The 15,499-nt window shown below is 38.9% G+C and overlaps 1 protein-coding gene and 1 pseudogene across 2 annotated transcripts in view; both read left to right on the forward strand.

Moving 5' to 3' along the window:
• Positions 1 to 821: 821 nt before the first annotated feature.
• On the forward strand, positions 822 to 3,885 carry LOC130050563 (putative uncharacterized protein DDB_G0271982; annotated as a pseudogene).
• A 2,347-nt stretch (positions 3,886 to 6,232) lies between these two features.
• The window catches only part of LOC125658431 (probable ATP-dependent DNA helicase HFM1), a 53,358-nt gene continuing 44,091 nt past the window's right edge, over positions 6,233 to 15,499 (forward strand). The window contains exons 1-6 of one of the 2 annotated variants that reach the window (XM_056149554.1): positions 6,233 to 6,484; positions 6,681 to 6,731; positions 9,036 to 9,212; positions 12,714 to 13,045; positions 13,156 to 13,206; positions 15,115 to 15,182. In XM_056149554.1, coding sequence (XP_056005529.1) covers positions 6,688 to 6,731; positions 9,036 to 9,212; positions 12,714 to 13,045; positions 13,156 to 13,206; positions 15,115 to 15,182 — 672 coding nt within the window. In that variant the 5' untranslated portion in view covers positions 6,233 to 6,484; positions 6,681 to 6,687. Of the gene's footprint in view, positions 6,485 to 6,663; positions 6,732 to 9,035; positions 9,213 to 12,713; positions 13,046 to 13,155; positions 13,207 to 15,114; positions 15,183 to 15,499 lie in introns of those variants that run through there. The other variant, XM_048889698.2, reaches the window with a different exon arrangement.

Raw genomic sequence — 15,499 nt, forward strand, 5'->3', positions numbered from 1 at the left:
AGAGAGTGCAAGAGAGTGCGATAGAGAGAGAGAGAGTGCGAGAGAGAGAGAGAGAGTTCGAGAGAGAGAGAGTGCGAGAGAGAGAGAGAGAGAGAGAGTGCGAGAGCGAGCAAGTGCGAGAGAGAGAGAGAGTGCGAGAGAGAGAGAGAGTGCGAGAGAGAGAGAGAGAGTGCGAGAGAGAGAGAGAGTGCGAGAGAGAGAGAGAGAGTGCGAGAGAGAGCGAGAGAGTGCGAGAGAGAGCGAGAGAGTGCGAGAGAGAGAGCGAGTGCGAGAGAGAGAGAGAGTGCGAGAGAGAGAGAGAGAGAGAGAGTGCGAGAGAGAGAGAGAGAGAGAGAGAGTGCGAGTGAGAGAGCGAGAGTGCGAAAGCGAGAGTGCGAGAGCGAGAGTGCGAGAGCGAGAGTGCGAGAGTGCGAGAGCGAGAGTGCGCGAGAGAGAGCGAGAGAGAGAGAGAGCGAAAGTGCGAGAGAGAGTGCGAGAGAAAGTGCGAGAGAGAGTGCGAGAGTGCGAGAGCGAGAGTGCGAGAGCGAGAGTGCGAGAGAGAGAGTGCGAGAGTGCGAGAGCGAGAGTGCGCGAGAGAGAGTGCGAGAGTGCGAGAGTGCGAGAGTGAGAGTGCGAGAGTGCGAGAGTGCGAGAGAGAGAGTGCGAGAGTGCGAGAGAGAGAGTGCGAGAGAGTGCGAGAGTGCGAGAGTGCGAGAGAGTGCGAGAGAGAGAGTGCGAGAGAGAGAGTGCGAGAGAGAGAGTGCAAGAGAGAGAGAGTGCGCGCGAGAGAGTGCGCGCGAGAGAGTGCGAGAGAGAGAGAGTACGAGAGAGAGAGAGTGCGAGAGAGAGAGAGTGCGAGAGAGAGAGAGTGCGAGAGAGAGAGAGAGAGAGAGAGAGAGAGAGTGCAAGAGAGAAAGAGAGTGCAAGAGAGAAAGAGAGTGCAAGAGAGAGAGAGAGTGCAAGAGAGAGAGAGAGTGCAAGAGAGAGAGAGAGCGAGAGAGAGAGAGAGAGTGCGAGCGAGAGAGAGTGCGAGCGAGAGAGAGAGAGAGTGCGAGCGAGAGAGAGAGAGAGTGCGAGCGAGCGAGAGAGAGAGTGCGAGCGAGCGAGAGAGAGAGAGAGAGAGAGAGAGAGAGTGCGAGAGTGCGAGAGAGAGAGAGTGCGAGAGTGCGAGAGAGAGAGTGCGAGAGAGAGAGAGAGAGTGCGAGAGAGAGAGAGAGAGAGAGAGAGTGCGAGAGAGAGAGAGTGAGAGAGAGAGAGTGAGTGCGAGAGAGAGAGTGTGAGAGAGAGAGAGAGAGAGTGCGAGAGAGTGAGAGAGAGAGTGCGAGAGTGCGAGAGTGCGAGAGAGTGCGAGAGAGAGAGTGCGAGAGAGAGAGTGCGAGAGAGAGAGTGCAAGAGAGAGAGAGTGCGCGCGAGAGAGTGCGCGCGAGAGAGTGCGAGAGAGAGAGAGTACGAGAGAGAGAGAGTGCGAGAGAGAGAGAGTGCGAGAGAGAGAGAGTGCGAGAGAGAGAGAGAGAGAGAGAGAGAGTGCAAGAGAGAAAGAGAGTGCAAGAGAGAAAGAGAGTGCAAGAGAGAGAGAGAGTGCAAGAGAGAGAGAGAGTGCAAGAGAGAGAGAGAGCGAGAGAGAGTGCGAGCGAGAGAGAGTGCGAGCGAGAGAGAGAGAGAGTGCGAGCGAGAGAGAGAGAGAGTGCGAGCGAGCGAGAGAGAGAGTGCGAGCGAGCGAGCGAGAGAGAGAGAGAGAGAGAGAGAGAGAGAGTGCGAGAGAGAGAGAGTGCGAGAGTGCGAGAGAGAGAGTGCGAGAGAGAGAGAGAGAGTGCGAGAAAGAGAGAGAGAGAGAGAGAGAGAGAGAGAGAGAGAGAGAGTGCGAGAGAGAGAGAGAGTGAGAGAGAGAGAGTGAGTGCGAGAGAGAGAGTGTGAGAGAGAGAGAGAGAGAGTGCGAGAGAGTGCGAGTGCGAGAGAGAGAGAGAGAGAGAGTGCGAGAGAGAGTGCGAGAGAGAGTGCGAGAGAGTGCGAGAGTGCGAGAGAGAGAGAGTGCGAGAGAGAGAGTGCGAGAGAGAGAGAGAGAGTGCGAGAGAGAGAGAGAGAGAGAGTGCGAGAGAGAGAGAGTGAGAGAGAGAGAGTGAGTGCGAGAGAGAGAGTGCGAGAGAGAGAGAGAGAGAGTGCGAGAGAGTGCGAGTGCGAGAGAGAGAGAGAGAGAGTGCGAGAGAGAGTGCGAGAGAGAGTGCGAGAGAGAGAGTGCGAGAGAGAGTGTGCGAGAGTGCGAGAGAGAGAGTGCGAGAGAGAGAGTGCGAGAGAGAGAGTGTGCGAGAGAGAGAGAGGGAGTGCGAGAGAGAGAGCGGGAGAGTGCGAGAGAGAGTGCGAGAGAGTGCGAGAGAGAGTGCGAGAGAGTGCGATAGAGAGAGAGAGAGTGCGAGAGAGAGAGAGAGAGTTCGAGAGAGAGAGTGCGAGAGAGAGAGAGAGAGAGAGTGCGAGAGCGAGCAAGTGCGAGAGAGAGAGAGAGTGCGAGAGAGAGAGAGAGTGCGAGAGAGAGAGAGTGCGAGAGAGAGAGAGAGAGTGCGAGAGAGAGAGAGAGAGTGCGAGAGAGAGCGAGAGAGTGCGAGAGAGAGCGAGAGAGTGCGAGAGAGAGAGCGAGTGCGAGAGAGAGAGAGAGAGTGCGAGAGAGAGAGAGAGAGAGAGAGAGTGCGAGAGAGAGAGAGAGAGAGAGAGTGCGAGAGCGAGAGAGTGCGAGAGCGAGAGAGTGCGAGATAGAGAGCGAGTGCGAGAGAGAGAGAGAGTTCGAGAGAGAGAGTGCGAGAGAGAGAGAGAGAGAGAGAGAGAGAGTGCGAGAGAGAGAGAGAGTGCGAGTGAGAGAGAGAGAGAGAGTGCGAGAGAGAGAGAGAGAGTGCGAGAGAGAGAGCGAGAGAGAGTGTGAGAGAGAGAGAGTGCGAGAGAGAGAGAGAGAGAGTGCGAGAGAGAGAGCGAGTGCGAGAGAGAGAGAGAGTGCGAGAGAGAGAGAGAGAGAGTGCGAGAGAGAGAGAGAGAGAGTGCGAGCGAGAGAGAGAGAGAGAGAGAGCGCGCCCGAGAGAGCGAGAGTGTTCGAGAGAGTGCAAGTGAGAGATAGAGAGAGAGAGAGAGAGAGAGAGAGATTACGAGAAAGCGTGTGAGAAAGAGAGTGTGCGAGTGAGAGAGAGAGAGTGCAAGAGAGAGAGAGAGAGAGTGGGAGTGAGAAAGAGTGCGAGAGAGATAGAGAATTCGAGAGAGAGTGCGAAAGAGAGAATGCGAGAGGGAGAAAGAGAGAGTGAAAGAGAGAGAAAGAGAGAGCGAGAGAGAGAGAGAGAACGAGAGAGAGTGCGAGAAAGAGAGAGAGCGCGCGCTAGAGCGAGAGTGCGCGCAAGAGCGAGAGTGTGCGCGGAGAGATTGAGAGAGTGTGTGTGTGTGTGCTCGCGAGAGAGTGTGCGAGAGAGCGAGCGAGGAAGAGTGTGAGAGAGCGATCGAGAGAAAGAGATAGCGCGCGCGAGAATGAGAGCGAGTGAGAGAGTGAGTGAGAGCGCGCGAGATTGCGAGAGAGCGTGTGAGAAAGAGAGAGTGCGAGTGAGAGAGAGAGATAATGCAAGTGAGAGAGAGAGAGAGAGAGAGAGTGGGAGTGAGAAAGAGTGCAAGAGAGATAGAGAATGCGAGAGAGAGAGTGAGAGAGAGAGAGAGAGTGCGAGAGAGAGAAAGAGAACGAGAGAGAGAGAGAGAGTGCGAGAGAGAGAGAGAGTGCGCGCGCATGAGAGAGAGAGAGAGTGTGTGTGTGTGCGTGAGAGCGAGAGAGTGCGCGCGCGAGAGAGAGAGAGAGAGAGAGAAAGAAAGAAAGATAGAGTATGAGCGAGCGAGAGTGCAAGAGTGGAAGCGAGCGAGCGAGAGAGAGAGAGAGTGCGAGTGCGATAGAGAGAGTGCGAGAGCGTGAGAGAGAGCGCGCGAGAGAAAGCGCGAGAGTGCGAGAGAGCGTGTGAGAAAGAGATAGAGATAGAGAGTGCAAGTGAGAGAGAGAGAGAGGGAGTGAGAAAGAGTGCGAGAGAATTCATTTTTGTAAAATTGGGTTTTAATATTTCTGTGATAATTGCACATATCAAAAGTATTCATTGAACATGTGATCGCAATTTTTTTTTTTATTGTACCATTACCTGTATATATATCCATAATAACTGTACTTCTAGTTAGATACAAAGATTTGTCTAATATCGTTTACAAAACAACATTCTCTTTATAAAATCATGCATGGAATGAAGAATGTCCGTTTTCGGTTTTGGCATTTAAAACACAGTACTAGATTTACCGGGTGGGTGTAAATGTAGTCCGGGACATATGTCCCGCGATGTCCAATATTGATATTCGCCGATTTAACGTTTTATGTTAGTTTTTCTTTAAATATCTTACTAAATGTGTTTTGAGACCACACCAAGAGTCTTCATTGTGAATTTGGTGTATGAAAATTCCCTAATTATTTAATAAATGACTTTTATTTATTCTTTTGGGTGTAAAAGTAGTCCCGAAAATTTTACGAAGAAAACGCATTTCCGGTTTTTGTTTCTGCCTTGTTCATAATTAAAATAAAGTTTTAATGTGTTTTATTTGTCTGTTGATTTTGCTTGGATATTGTTTTATATCACAACAAAAAGATTTATTAAATATTCCACTTGTTATATGAATGCTCGTCCTTCTTTCTATGGGACATCGCTTCGATGGTTGATCCGATACGAAAGAGTGTAAAAATAAAACCGGAACAAGGTGACAGTTTGAACTCGTTTTATGAATAGCTAGGCAAGTGTTTTAAAGAGTACGTTTAGTAAGAAAGTTTGATTATAATTGGTATATTCAAAATATTATGAGTAATAATAGGTCAATAAATAATGAAAAGATATGTCTTGTTGAATATTCAGCTGTCCTCTCTATGGAATATATTTACATGTATCATTTTGAAGCGAATATGAATATAAATATTTAAAATTTTCTCTTCAATATTATTAAAAGTGTGTAAGGTAAATACTAAATTCTAGCATTACTATTAATCAATATACATGGTTTTACTAATTATTGACATTAAATGAGAGCTGCTATCAAGATTAATGATCATCTAAAATAATTATTCAAATGCAGAAGCGCGCACATGATTTAACGATGAGAAGTAAATTGATAACCCTGTTTTACTTTGGAAGACAAAGGTTGGCGACCACCATTTCTCTAAATCAACCAAAATCAATTATAATGCAGATACACACATATGAAAATGGGGAATGGCCAAATTCTTTAATAACGTCATTGGGTGCCGAATTTCCCCCCACCAATATTGAAAATTAAAATGTGTGAACAATATGCTTGTTGATTTTCCAGTTATATGTAGCAAGAACTGGACAACGTAATTAAATGAGACATTCTTTACATGTCTTATTAACTTACGGCCAAAAACCCCCATGCAATAGTTGTTCAATTATTGATCCTTCCACGATATTATATATAAATTACATTACATTTAACTTCTATGAAATACATGTACATTAGCGTTGTTGCTAGATTATTTTGAGTTTGTAACGAAGTGATATATTATATTATAAATATTAATGATAAATACCGCCGTATTACCAGCCCTTACCTGAATGCGGATTTAATGTTTTCATCTCAGTCCGGTTTTTAAATTAATATCCCAATTAGCTGCGATGTCCCGAGGGAAAAATGGGTTTAAAAACCGTTTATCAGATTAATTTGTTTAATCAAACAAAATGACTAGAAATAAGGATGTCTTATGATTATCAACAGGACACAATACGTAAAGGTTATAAATGTTTTGTGCATAAACAAGGCGAAAACAAAAACCGGAAATGCGTTTTCTTCGTAAAATTTTCCCGACTACTTTTACACCCAAAAGAATAAATAAAAGTCATTTATCAAATAATTAGGGAATTTTCATACATCAAATTCACAATGAAGACACTTGGTGATTGTCTTAAAACACATTTAGTAAGATATTTAAAGAAAAACTAACATAAAACGTTAAATCGGCGAATATCAATATCGGACATCGCGGGACATATGTCCCGGACTACATTTACACCCACCCAGATTTACCGCTTTTGAGTATGCTGCATCTCCAGTTTAAGGATTTATACCAATTAATATTGTTTTTTTTTAAATTGTATGAATCAATTTGGACATAAAGATTGTTCCCAAGAAATGTGAAGTTATTCTGTTTGTCGGTTTTAATATAATCTATAAAACATCGCAATCCGGGACAGTCGGGAGTCGCCAGTACTAGATTTACCGCCCACCGTTTGTGGAGTCAATATTTCCTGTCATTTCTTTAAGCTCAAGAGACCAGTTAAATGATGATATTATACAAATGATATATACTTATTTCATATACATATCTATATATGTATCTGAATTTTTTCCCTTATTTTAATATTTCCGGATTTATAATGAAATCAAAGGGAGACAATCTTCGAGATTAATCGTCTGCAGACACAATCTAACATCTGAACCATAAAGATTGGTGAGGTATTAGGCCTAAATTGAAATCAATTTCCATATATTTTATGTCAATATCTTTATATATGCATATTTGATTGCATTTTTAATACCTTTAGGAAATAAAAGGGAAAATAGGGCCTAGATCTAATAACCATTTAACTGTTTAATGATTTATTGATAAATAACCCTTGGTGGTTTTTTTTTTTTTTTTTTTTCAGGAGCAAGATGGACACAGTTTTAAGTCAAATGTTCCATGAAAGCAGCCCAAGGTAATTGTCAGTGTTGAACTCTGTAGGTTTTTTTTTTAAGGGGGGTGTTGTTAAATCGGGTCTGTAGGACATTATCATTTTAACGATAGAACATTCTATCTAGGTCCGGTGATATTGCATTAACTGTGACAGACTCATATTGTACACAATATAAAGGTATACAATAGTGTTTGTAAAATACATAATCAGTTATTTTAGACACACAAATTCACTATAACTGACTGACTGTTTTGAATGAAATGATTGATTTACAATTCAATCTGATCCGGGTTAGAATCAGTAGGTCCTCAGTACCCATTGTGTTGCAAGAGGTGACTAAATGGGGCAATTCCTTTGGATGAGACCACAAAAACCGAGGTCCCATGTCGCACCAGGTGTGCTCAAAGGCTGTGACCACCAAGCAAAGGCCTAAATTTTGCAGCCCTTCACCGGCAACGGTGACGTCTCCATGTGAGTGAAATATTCTTGAGAGGAACATTAAGCAATATTTAATCAATCTAATTTTAACCATGCAGTCCAGTGTAGTGGTCAGAATTTCACTTGAAGTCGCGGGGTGGTCAACAGCACCAAATGCAATATAGGAATGGAAAAAGTCCATAGATCTATAGACTGCGAATCGAACCTGGGACTCTTGCATTACTAGTCAGGTGCTCTTACCATTGAGCTACCCAGGCTGATACCCATGGTCAGTATAGCCCTAACTACTACAATTTCCTTCCCCTGTTAATTGTTACATTTGGTGCCATTGGCCATCCATGGACTTGTGGTTAAGGGTTAAATTTTGCTGTGTCGAAAAAAAAAAATATAGGTTGTGTACGGTCATCCTGGGCTCTATTCAGTATATTGCCAGATGGGGGCATATATGTTTCTAAAACATTTCTTTTTGGTCAAGAATTTACTTTGAAGGATATAGAACATATTTTATTTTCCAATCAAGGGCCCTCAAGGGACATGAAAATACATACAAATAATGTACATATACATATATACAAGTAAAGAAAGAAGTGATTACATAACACATAGTTATTTACATATAGTGTCATATTTGTTCAAAATAAATTTTCCAGTTAGAATAGGTGCTTCAGAAATTAAGGTAGCACAGTATCCATTGCTTTACACTTTACTGTATTAATGCACTCATATTGTAAATTATTGAAACTTCACTAGCTAGCTGCTATACAAAATGGATATATGTTAATTATTTTTTGTGACTTTCCACTTTTTAGCTCACCTGAACTGAAAGCTCAAGTGAGCTTTTCTGATCGCCTGTTGTCCATTGTCTGTCTTGTAAACTTTTTACATTTTCGACTTCTTCTCCAGAACCACTGGGCCAATTTCAAACAAACTTGGCAGAAAGCATCCCCTTTTATAATCACAAAAATGCAATTTAGGGTAGGGTCATTTAAATATCTTCTTAAGAACTACCGGGCCAGAGGAGCTGACATTTACATGACAGCTTCCTGACATAGTGCAGATTCAAGTTTGTTCAAATCATGGGCCCCAGGGGTAGGTTGGGGCCACAATAGGGGATAAAAGTTTTATATAAAAATATATAGGGAAAATATTTAAAAATCTTCTCAAGAACCACTAAGCCAGAAGAGCTAAGATTTACTTGAAAGCTTCCTGACATAGTGCAGATTTAAGTTTGTTAAAATCACGACCCCCGGGGGTAGGATGGGACCATAATAAGGGATGAAAGTGTATACAAGTGTAGAGAGAAAATCTTTAAAAATCTTCTGAAGAACCTTTGGGCCATAAAAGTTTGCATTTACATGAAAGCTTCCCAATATAGTGCAGATTCAAGTTTGTAAAAATGATGGCCCCAGGTTGGGACCACAATAGGGATCAAAGTGTTACATGTGAATATATTGGGAAAAACTTTAAATATGGGCCAAGGTGACTCAGGTGAATGATGTGGCCCATGCCATGGCATCTTGTTTGACATTGTATTTCTGTATTTATGACGTAAATGCCAGGTCATATGGCTTAATAGAATCTTGACTTAAATTACTTTAGAAGTAATTTTGTTGAGAAATGAATCTTAAATTCTTTTCTTGATGCAGGTATAATAGAGAAAAATTGGATGGAAAACTTCATCAGTGCACTATGCGCATTGATGAAAAAGTTTAATTTCTATCCAATTTAAATGATGAACAAATTAAATAAAAACTGAAGATATGATGCATGTTTGTTGCTTACTATCAAAATTTGTAAAACTGTTATTTCTATGATATAATTTACATAGTTCCTGTAAGTGCATGTATCTAAAATTTATTAATGATACAATTTTTGTTACCATAATAGTTCACTACCAACACAGCTCAACAAAACTGAGAAAGATTATTGCCCAGTACCCATAGCCCCCAGTTCCGATTTTCTGCTTAGTACACAGCTAGATCCATTCGTGGACTTTCAACCATCTCAGATTTTCCGGAATTCTCAGTATGGAAAGACACAAAATGGACATGAGGAAATCTTAAGGTATTTTAATGATATACATTATACAGGGGTGTGATTTTTCCTCTTTTCAGAGGAAATCCTCTGATTTGCTCAATATTCGAAAAAAAATTGAACACTTTGGGTTTGATTTAAAGTAACAGAAAATGATATTTTTCCAGGTAGGGTGAGATGTGGTCTCCCTTTTTGACCAGTTTTCCTCTGATTTCTGTGGAATTCAATCACAGCCCTGATTATAATGAATGTTATTGTATGTAGCATGTTAATGATGTTAGTGTTAAATGTGTTAAGTTTATACCAATAATTCTGTTGGAAATTATATAGACTACAGAATATCAAGATTTTATTCATTTTGTGAAATGTAAAATATTTATTTTAAAAATTGTACGACTCCTTCTTTTACATTACTGTAAAGAATGGAATTTAAAACTAGATATACAGTGGAGTCTTGTTAATCCGGACACTTTGGTTTCCAGTAAAATCGTCTTGATAAAATGAAGGGTCTGGATAACTGAATCGCATATTTTCTATCTTTACATAAACCAATATGCTTACTTTATTGATGCCTAGTGAATTAAACACATTCTATCATTGAATTTAACCATTTGCATTAGGGCTATTCCAGAAATAAATACATGGGGGGTCGGGAGGCACCTTTTGTATATACATGTACCAAGCACCCATAAAAAAAAATAAAAAATTACCCCATGACCCATCAAATTGATAAACTCATTTTACAATGACCCATCTAATTAAAAAAAAACTAACCAGACCCACCACAAAAATATTTTTAAAAATGAAAATGGTACAAATCTCGTGAGGTTTTGGGGACAAACATTCTAGTCAATGACGCGGTAATGCCTGTGCGACATTGTATCACAGTAGTTCTGAAGAAACGATGTCACATCAACAATCAAAGGCATCTATGGTGGGAATGTTGGAAAGATTGGGAGTCCAAACGATGCTATTATCATGAAATGGGTATGGATATGTTTTTCCACGAATCGTTCGTCTTCTAATGGAGCCCGCGCCCGGAGTCCTCTATATCACCATCACACTGACTGATAAATATAACGCATCGGTACCCTCGTATAAATCAACTAAGGTTTGCCTATTTTTATTAGAGAACGGAATACCTATTAGTTTCAAAATATTCCCAAAATTGATGCACTGTAAACTGTAATAATCTACAGAACAGAGTTCGCAGCCATCACGTGCAAAGGGACCCTACTAAACTCGCCTCTAATTTGAAGAGTGCCGTAATGGAAAGTTATGCGCTGCAAAGAGCGACAACTCGAATAGTTCTATGTTACTTCCGATTTCGAAAGCAGCATTTCGAAAGCACGTTTTCAATTTTCCCTCCGACGTTTTGTAACCAACACGACAAGAGCAACAATAAAAATATTCTGAAAACTCAACACCCACGTGGCACAAAATAAAACAATAGAAACTACCCACTACCCATAATAAATATTTTATTAACAGTCCAACCACGGACCAAATAAAATATGAAAAAATACGACCACCCACACAAAAAAATATCATTTGCCGCCCGACCCCCCCATTTGATCATTTCTGGAACAGCCCTTAGTAAATAATAGTGCTGTCACGGTTAACCGAAATATTGGTTAACGGCGGTTCAAACACTTGCGGTTCGGTTCCGTTTGTAATTTCCGGATTTCGGTTTTTTTTTTATGTTTTACAATATCACATTTTGATTACTACGCATGTTCTGATTGGTTTCTTATTTATATCACTGATAGTTTGACCAATGAAATTTAATGTAATATCGAAGATAGACTGACAGACGAAACATGGCGAAGAAATCGCAAGTGTGGGAGTGATTGGCAACATTTGTGTTAAAGATATACAGAAAAAAATAACTTAGGGTCCTCATTATTCTTGAATTCATTAAGTTATTTAATTTCATCACACAAAATGAAACCGAACCGAAAAAACCGAAAACCGAAGTTTTATTTCCTGAACCGAACCAAACCGGGAAATGCCTGAACCGTGACAGCCCTAGTAAATAAATTAAAATAATGTTAACATTTATATGCATTTCAAAGCACTAAAATTAAAATATACATGTGCAGTGTATTTGCCTATGCTTATACATTGTACATGTGTATTAGTACTACAAATAAATATACAAAACTGTGTACCGTATGTACTAAAACAAATAATGAATCACTATATGTAACTATAAAGAAATAAATCATTAGTAACTAACATAATCATTTATACACTTCAAACATTTCATCACACTTTTACTTCTTAAAGAGGCCGGTCATATTCCATCCGTCATGATTCACGGGTTCAGCGGTCTGTTATTAACATAATCTTCATCGTCCATGGTTGAATTAAAAATTTCGTGTTTATCATGTCATTTGACAACATTCTTTAACCAAAATTCCATCTGCCAGAGTTTATATTTCTTATTCTATAATAATCCAAGCCAATATCGGGAGAACAAAATCATTTAAGCTCATAATATTAAAACCTACTACTGCTTTGATATAGCCACGACACCTATCATTTTCATGATGCGATAATAACGGAACGAAACTCGGGAGAAACCAACATTATGGATACATGCAAAATTTAATTGTCATTTTCCTTAAAATGGTAATTTTCTAACTTCTACCCAGAGTTTAAAACTTCGAAAGCAATAAAGCTCTACAACATCGAAACAAGAAACAAGGTACATTCTACATGCGTGACATTCTAAACATTAAAAACTTACTACATATACATGTTCATGAACATACATGTATATTTCACACCAATCAACAGTATAAAATCCAAAATCTAGAAGTATAATTTACAATCTTTAGATTTGAATAAGTCGATATCAATTTACGAATCAGTACAACTGATATGTGTAGCAGTTCAATAAAACATATCATTACGGCATGATGTTTAATTTATTAATATTAGGCTATTGATCAAGACTATAAGATGATATGCTACTGTACAGATTTATTTACAAAATTCAACACTACACGCAATACAGATCTTATGTGCAAAAATTGGCAAAATAATGTCTTGATCGGCACGTGCTATCTACCTGACATGTCACCACACACCACCTAATTTAAGGAAGGTGTTGACAGGGTACAGGTAATCGCTTCAATTAGACAGTTTGGCTTGTTTTCTTTATAATTTATGCCTTGCTAAAATTGTCCGACAAAGTTAAAAAAATTACAGTCCGGATTATCAATACAATTATCAATGTGTTTTAACGTTTGGTAGTAAAAAATTACCGTCCGGATCTGGAACGCAAATCTACGGATTAATGATGCAAAATAACGTCTAAAAATTGCGTTCTCTAGGAAAATTGTCGAAAGGTGAAGCGTCTGGATTAATGGCATCTGGATTACTGAGGCTCCACTGTATATAAGGGATAATATTTTGGAACCTCTTTACTCCAGTATACAAAATATACTACATGTATTTGAAAATCGTAATGGTGAATATATTTTATTTTGTATAAATTTTAAGCAATATTTCATATTTTGAAAGTCAAAGTACACCGATGGAAGAAACAAAAATTTCACGTTTTCACTTCACAAGAAGAAAACAGCTATTTAAATCACCAACAAGGACACCACCATCTATGCAGCCTATTGACAACACCTCACAACTGGAACCAGAAAGTGTAATAAAAAGGGGAAACAACTTCCCTTCCTCATCAAATGTCCAAAACCATGATGCACACTTGAGATCGACATTTCAGGAAAGTTCAGATCTAGATCAGGGTTTAGCATCAGTACAATCAGGCCACAATGTTCAGATTGTAACTCCTGCTATTTCAGCACTCAAAACAAAGTATTGTACCCCTTCTCCTCTTGTTTGTAAGTGTTCTTTTTAATAATATCTGATTTAGAAAAGAAGTATTTGCCAATTTGATAACCTTTAGGGTGAATTTGTGTTACACATTGTATTTTTTCATTTGCTTTCACAGTAAACCAGGGTAACAGTGCTATCATTAAGCTAAAGTCTGTGGAGGAAATAGGTAATTAATTTTAATTACATTTAACAGGGATCGACATTGACGGTTGTCTGATTGCCTGAGGCAAGTGAAAATTCAGTTCAGACAAGTGAAACTCAATTCACACTTGCCCAATGGGGCAAGCGATTATTTCATTAGGAAATGTGATTATTTTGATTGTGTGAAGGATGATAAATATCAGATAAAAGAAAATAAAGTACAGCTCCGTACTTTTTGTTTTCTTTATGGATCGAATCATCAATTTTTTGGGCTCCTTTCTAAAAGATCGTAACATATCTTATCCTATTAGTAAGTCGTTCCTGATAACATAACTATTCGACGTACAACTTATCTTAGTCAAGTTTGTACCAAATGACGGCTTCACAGCCATCTCTCTTAGTAACTTAAAAAAGAAGATGATTTTCAAGAAAACAAAAATGATAAAAATTTCAATTTGAAAAATGTGTCAGTTTTAAGCAGTTTGACAGTCCTAATTTACGGTTTTAATTGATACTGACAGCAGTATGGTCTGTACCTTGTGTCAGAAATTCAGCGCTATCACCAGTACTTTGTATTTTCTTACCTGTAATACAATTTACACATTTTTAATGAGTTATTGACTAATTTACTCCTTTAGTTTTTAATCATATACATGAACACATCTCAACAAATCGCTGGAAGTGCAAGTCCCTTGTCTGCTTTATGTGGTGAAAGGATTTATTTCCCTACCTTAATTGGCCCTTGTGATTTTCTTTATCTATAACTTTAACATTTGGTTTTTATTTTGTCTCAACTACAATAATTTCCCAGGGTTATGCAACACCTAAACTTGTTTTAAATCATTAATTGGCTATGTATAATTCACAGTTGTAAGTGCATGAGCTAGCTTTTGGTGTGGAAGAGAAGGAAAACGGGGCTATTCACTGATTGTGGTTGACCCCGTAAAAGGAGATCATTAAAATTACTGATTGAAAGGTGTATAACAGTATTGGAGTAAAAATATTTTGGACAACAAAATTTTAGCCGAGTTGCAACGAAGTTGAACTCGGCTATTAGTTTGGTGATGCGGGCGGGCAGTTGGGCGTCAACAATTGGTTTCAGGATGATAACTCGAAAAGTTTACAATCTAATCAAATGAAACTTTTATATATTGTTGGGTACCAGGTAAGGAAGAACCCTATTAATTTTGGAGAAAAATGGTCAAAGGTCAAGGTCACAGTGACCGAAAATAGAATGAAAATTTCAGAAAAATTTGGTTTCCGGATGATAACTCAGAAAGTTTGAATCCGAATCAATGATACTTAAAGATATTGTTATGCATCATGTAAGGAAGACCTCTATTGATTTTGGAGAAAATAGGTCAAAGGTCAAGGTCACAGTGACCGAAAATAGATTTAAAATAAAAAAAAAAAATTGGTTTCAGGAGGATAACTCGAAAAAATTTAATTTGAATCAAATGAAACTTGGATATATTGTTGGATACCAGCAAAGCAAGGCCCCTATTGATTTTGGAGAAAAGGGGTCAAAGGTCAAGGTCACAGTGACCGAAAATAGATTGAAAACTTCAGACAAATATGGTTTCTGGACAGTACGTGACTCAAAAAGTTTAAAACTGAATCATTGAAACTTGGTTATATTGTTGGATAGCAAGTTAGGAAGACCCCATGCAACTCTGCTCATGCACCTCTGGGTGCATATATTGATTTTATTTCATTTGGACATGTGAAAGTTTGAGAAGGTACAAGTGAAGTAAAAAGTTAATGTCTATTGTGTATAACAAAGCATGAATAATGTTTGATTCATCGTTTAATATTAGATAAAAATATTTTTATGTATGCAAATTATACATGTATGTTTTAAAATCATTCTTATATATAGAAAGAAAACAAATGCTGGAACTGAATAAACAGTTTATATTTTTATCTATTGTAGTTGAAAAATATAGAAACGTGTTTCCTTTTCCATACTTTAACATTGTACAGTCCAAAGTATTTGATCAGGTAAACAAATCCCATTGGTACAAACCATTTTCTATATTCATGGAATTATTGCATTTGGCAAGCTATAATATATACCAGTATGCTAATATCTCAACAAAAGTTTCAAAACAAAAATCAGTACATCAATTTTTTTATTTTAAGTTGAAAAATGAATCCAGTGTTAAGAAATATTTTGAACAATATTTGTAATCTTTATATATTCTTCTTCTTTATTTTTTGTTAGTCTTTACTACTATTACAGTCAATATTTTATTTTTTCTTAGTCTTTACTACTATTACAGTCAATATTTTATTTTTTCTTAGTCTTTACTACTATT

The sequence above is a fragment of the Ostrea edulis genome, chromosome 9 (assembly GCF_947568905.1).
Source record: "Ostrea edulis chromosome 9, xbOstEdul1.1, whole genome shotgun sequence".
Lineage (NCBI taxonomy): Eukaryota > Metazoa > Mollusca > Bivalvia > Ostreida > Ostreidae > Ostrea > Ostrea edulis.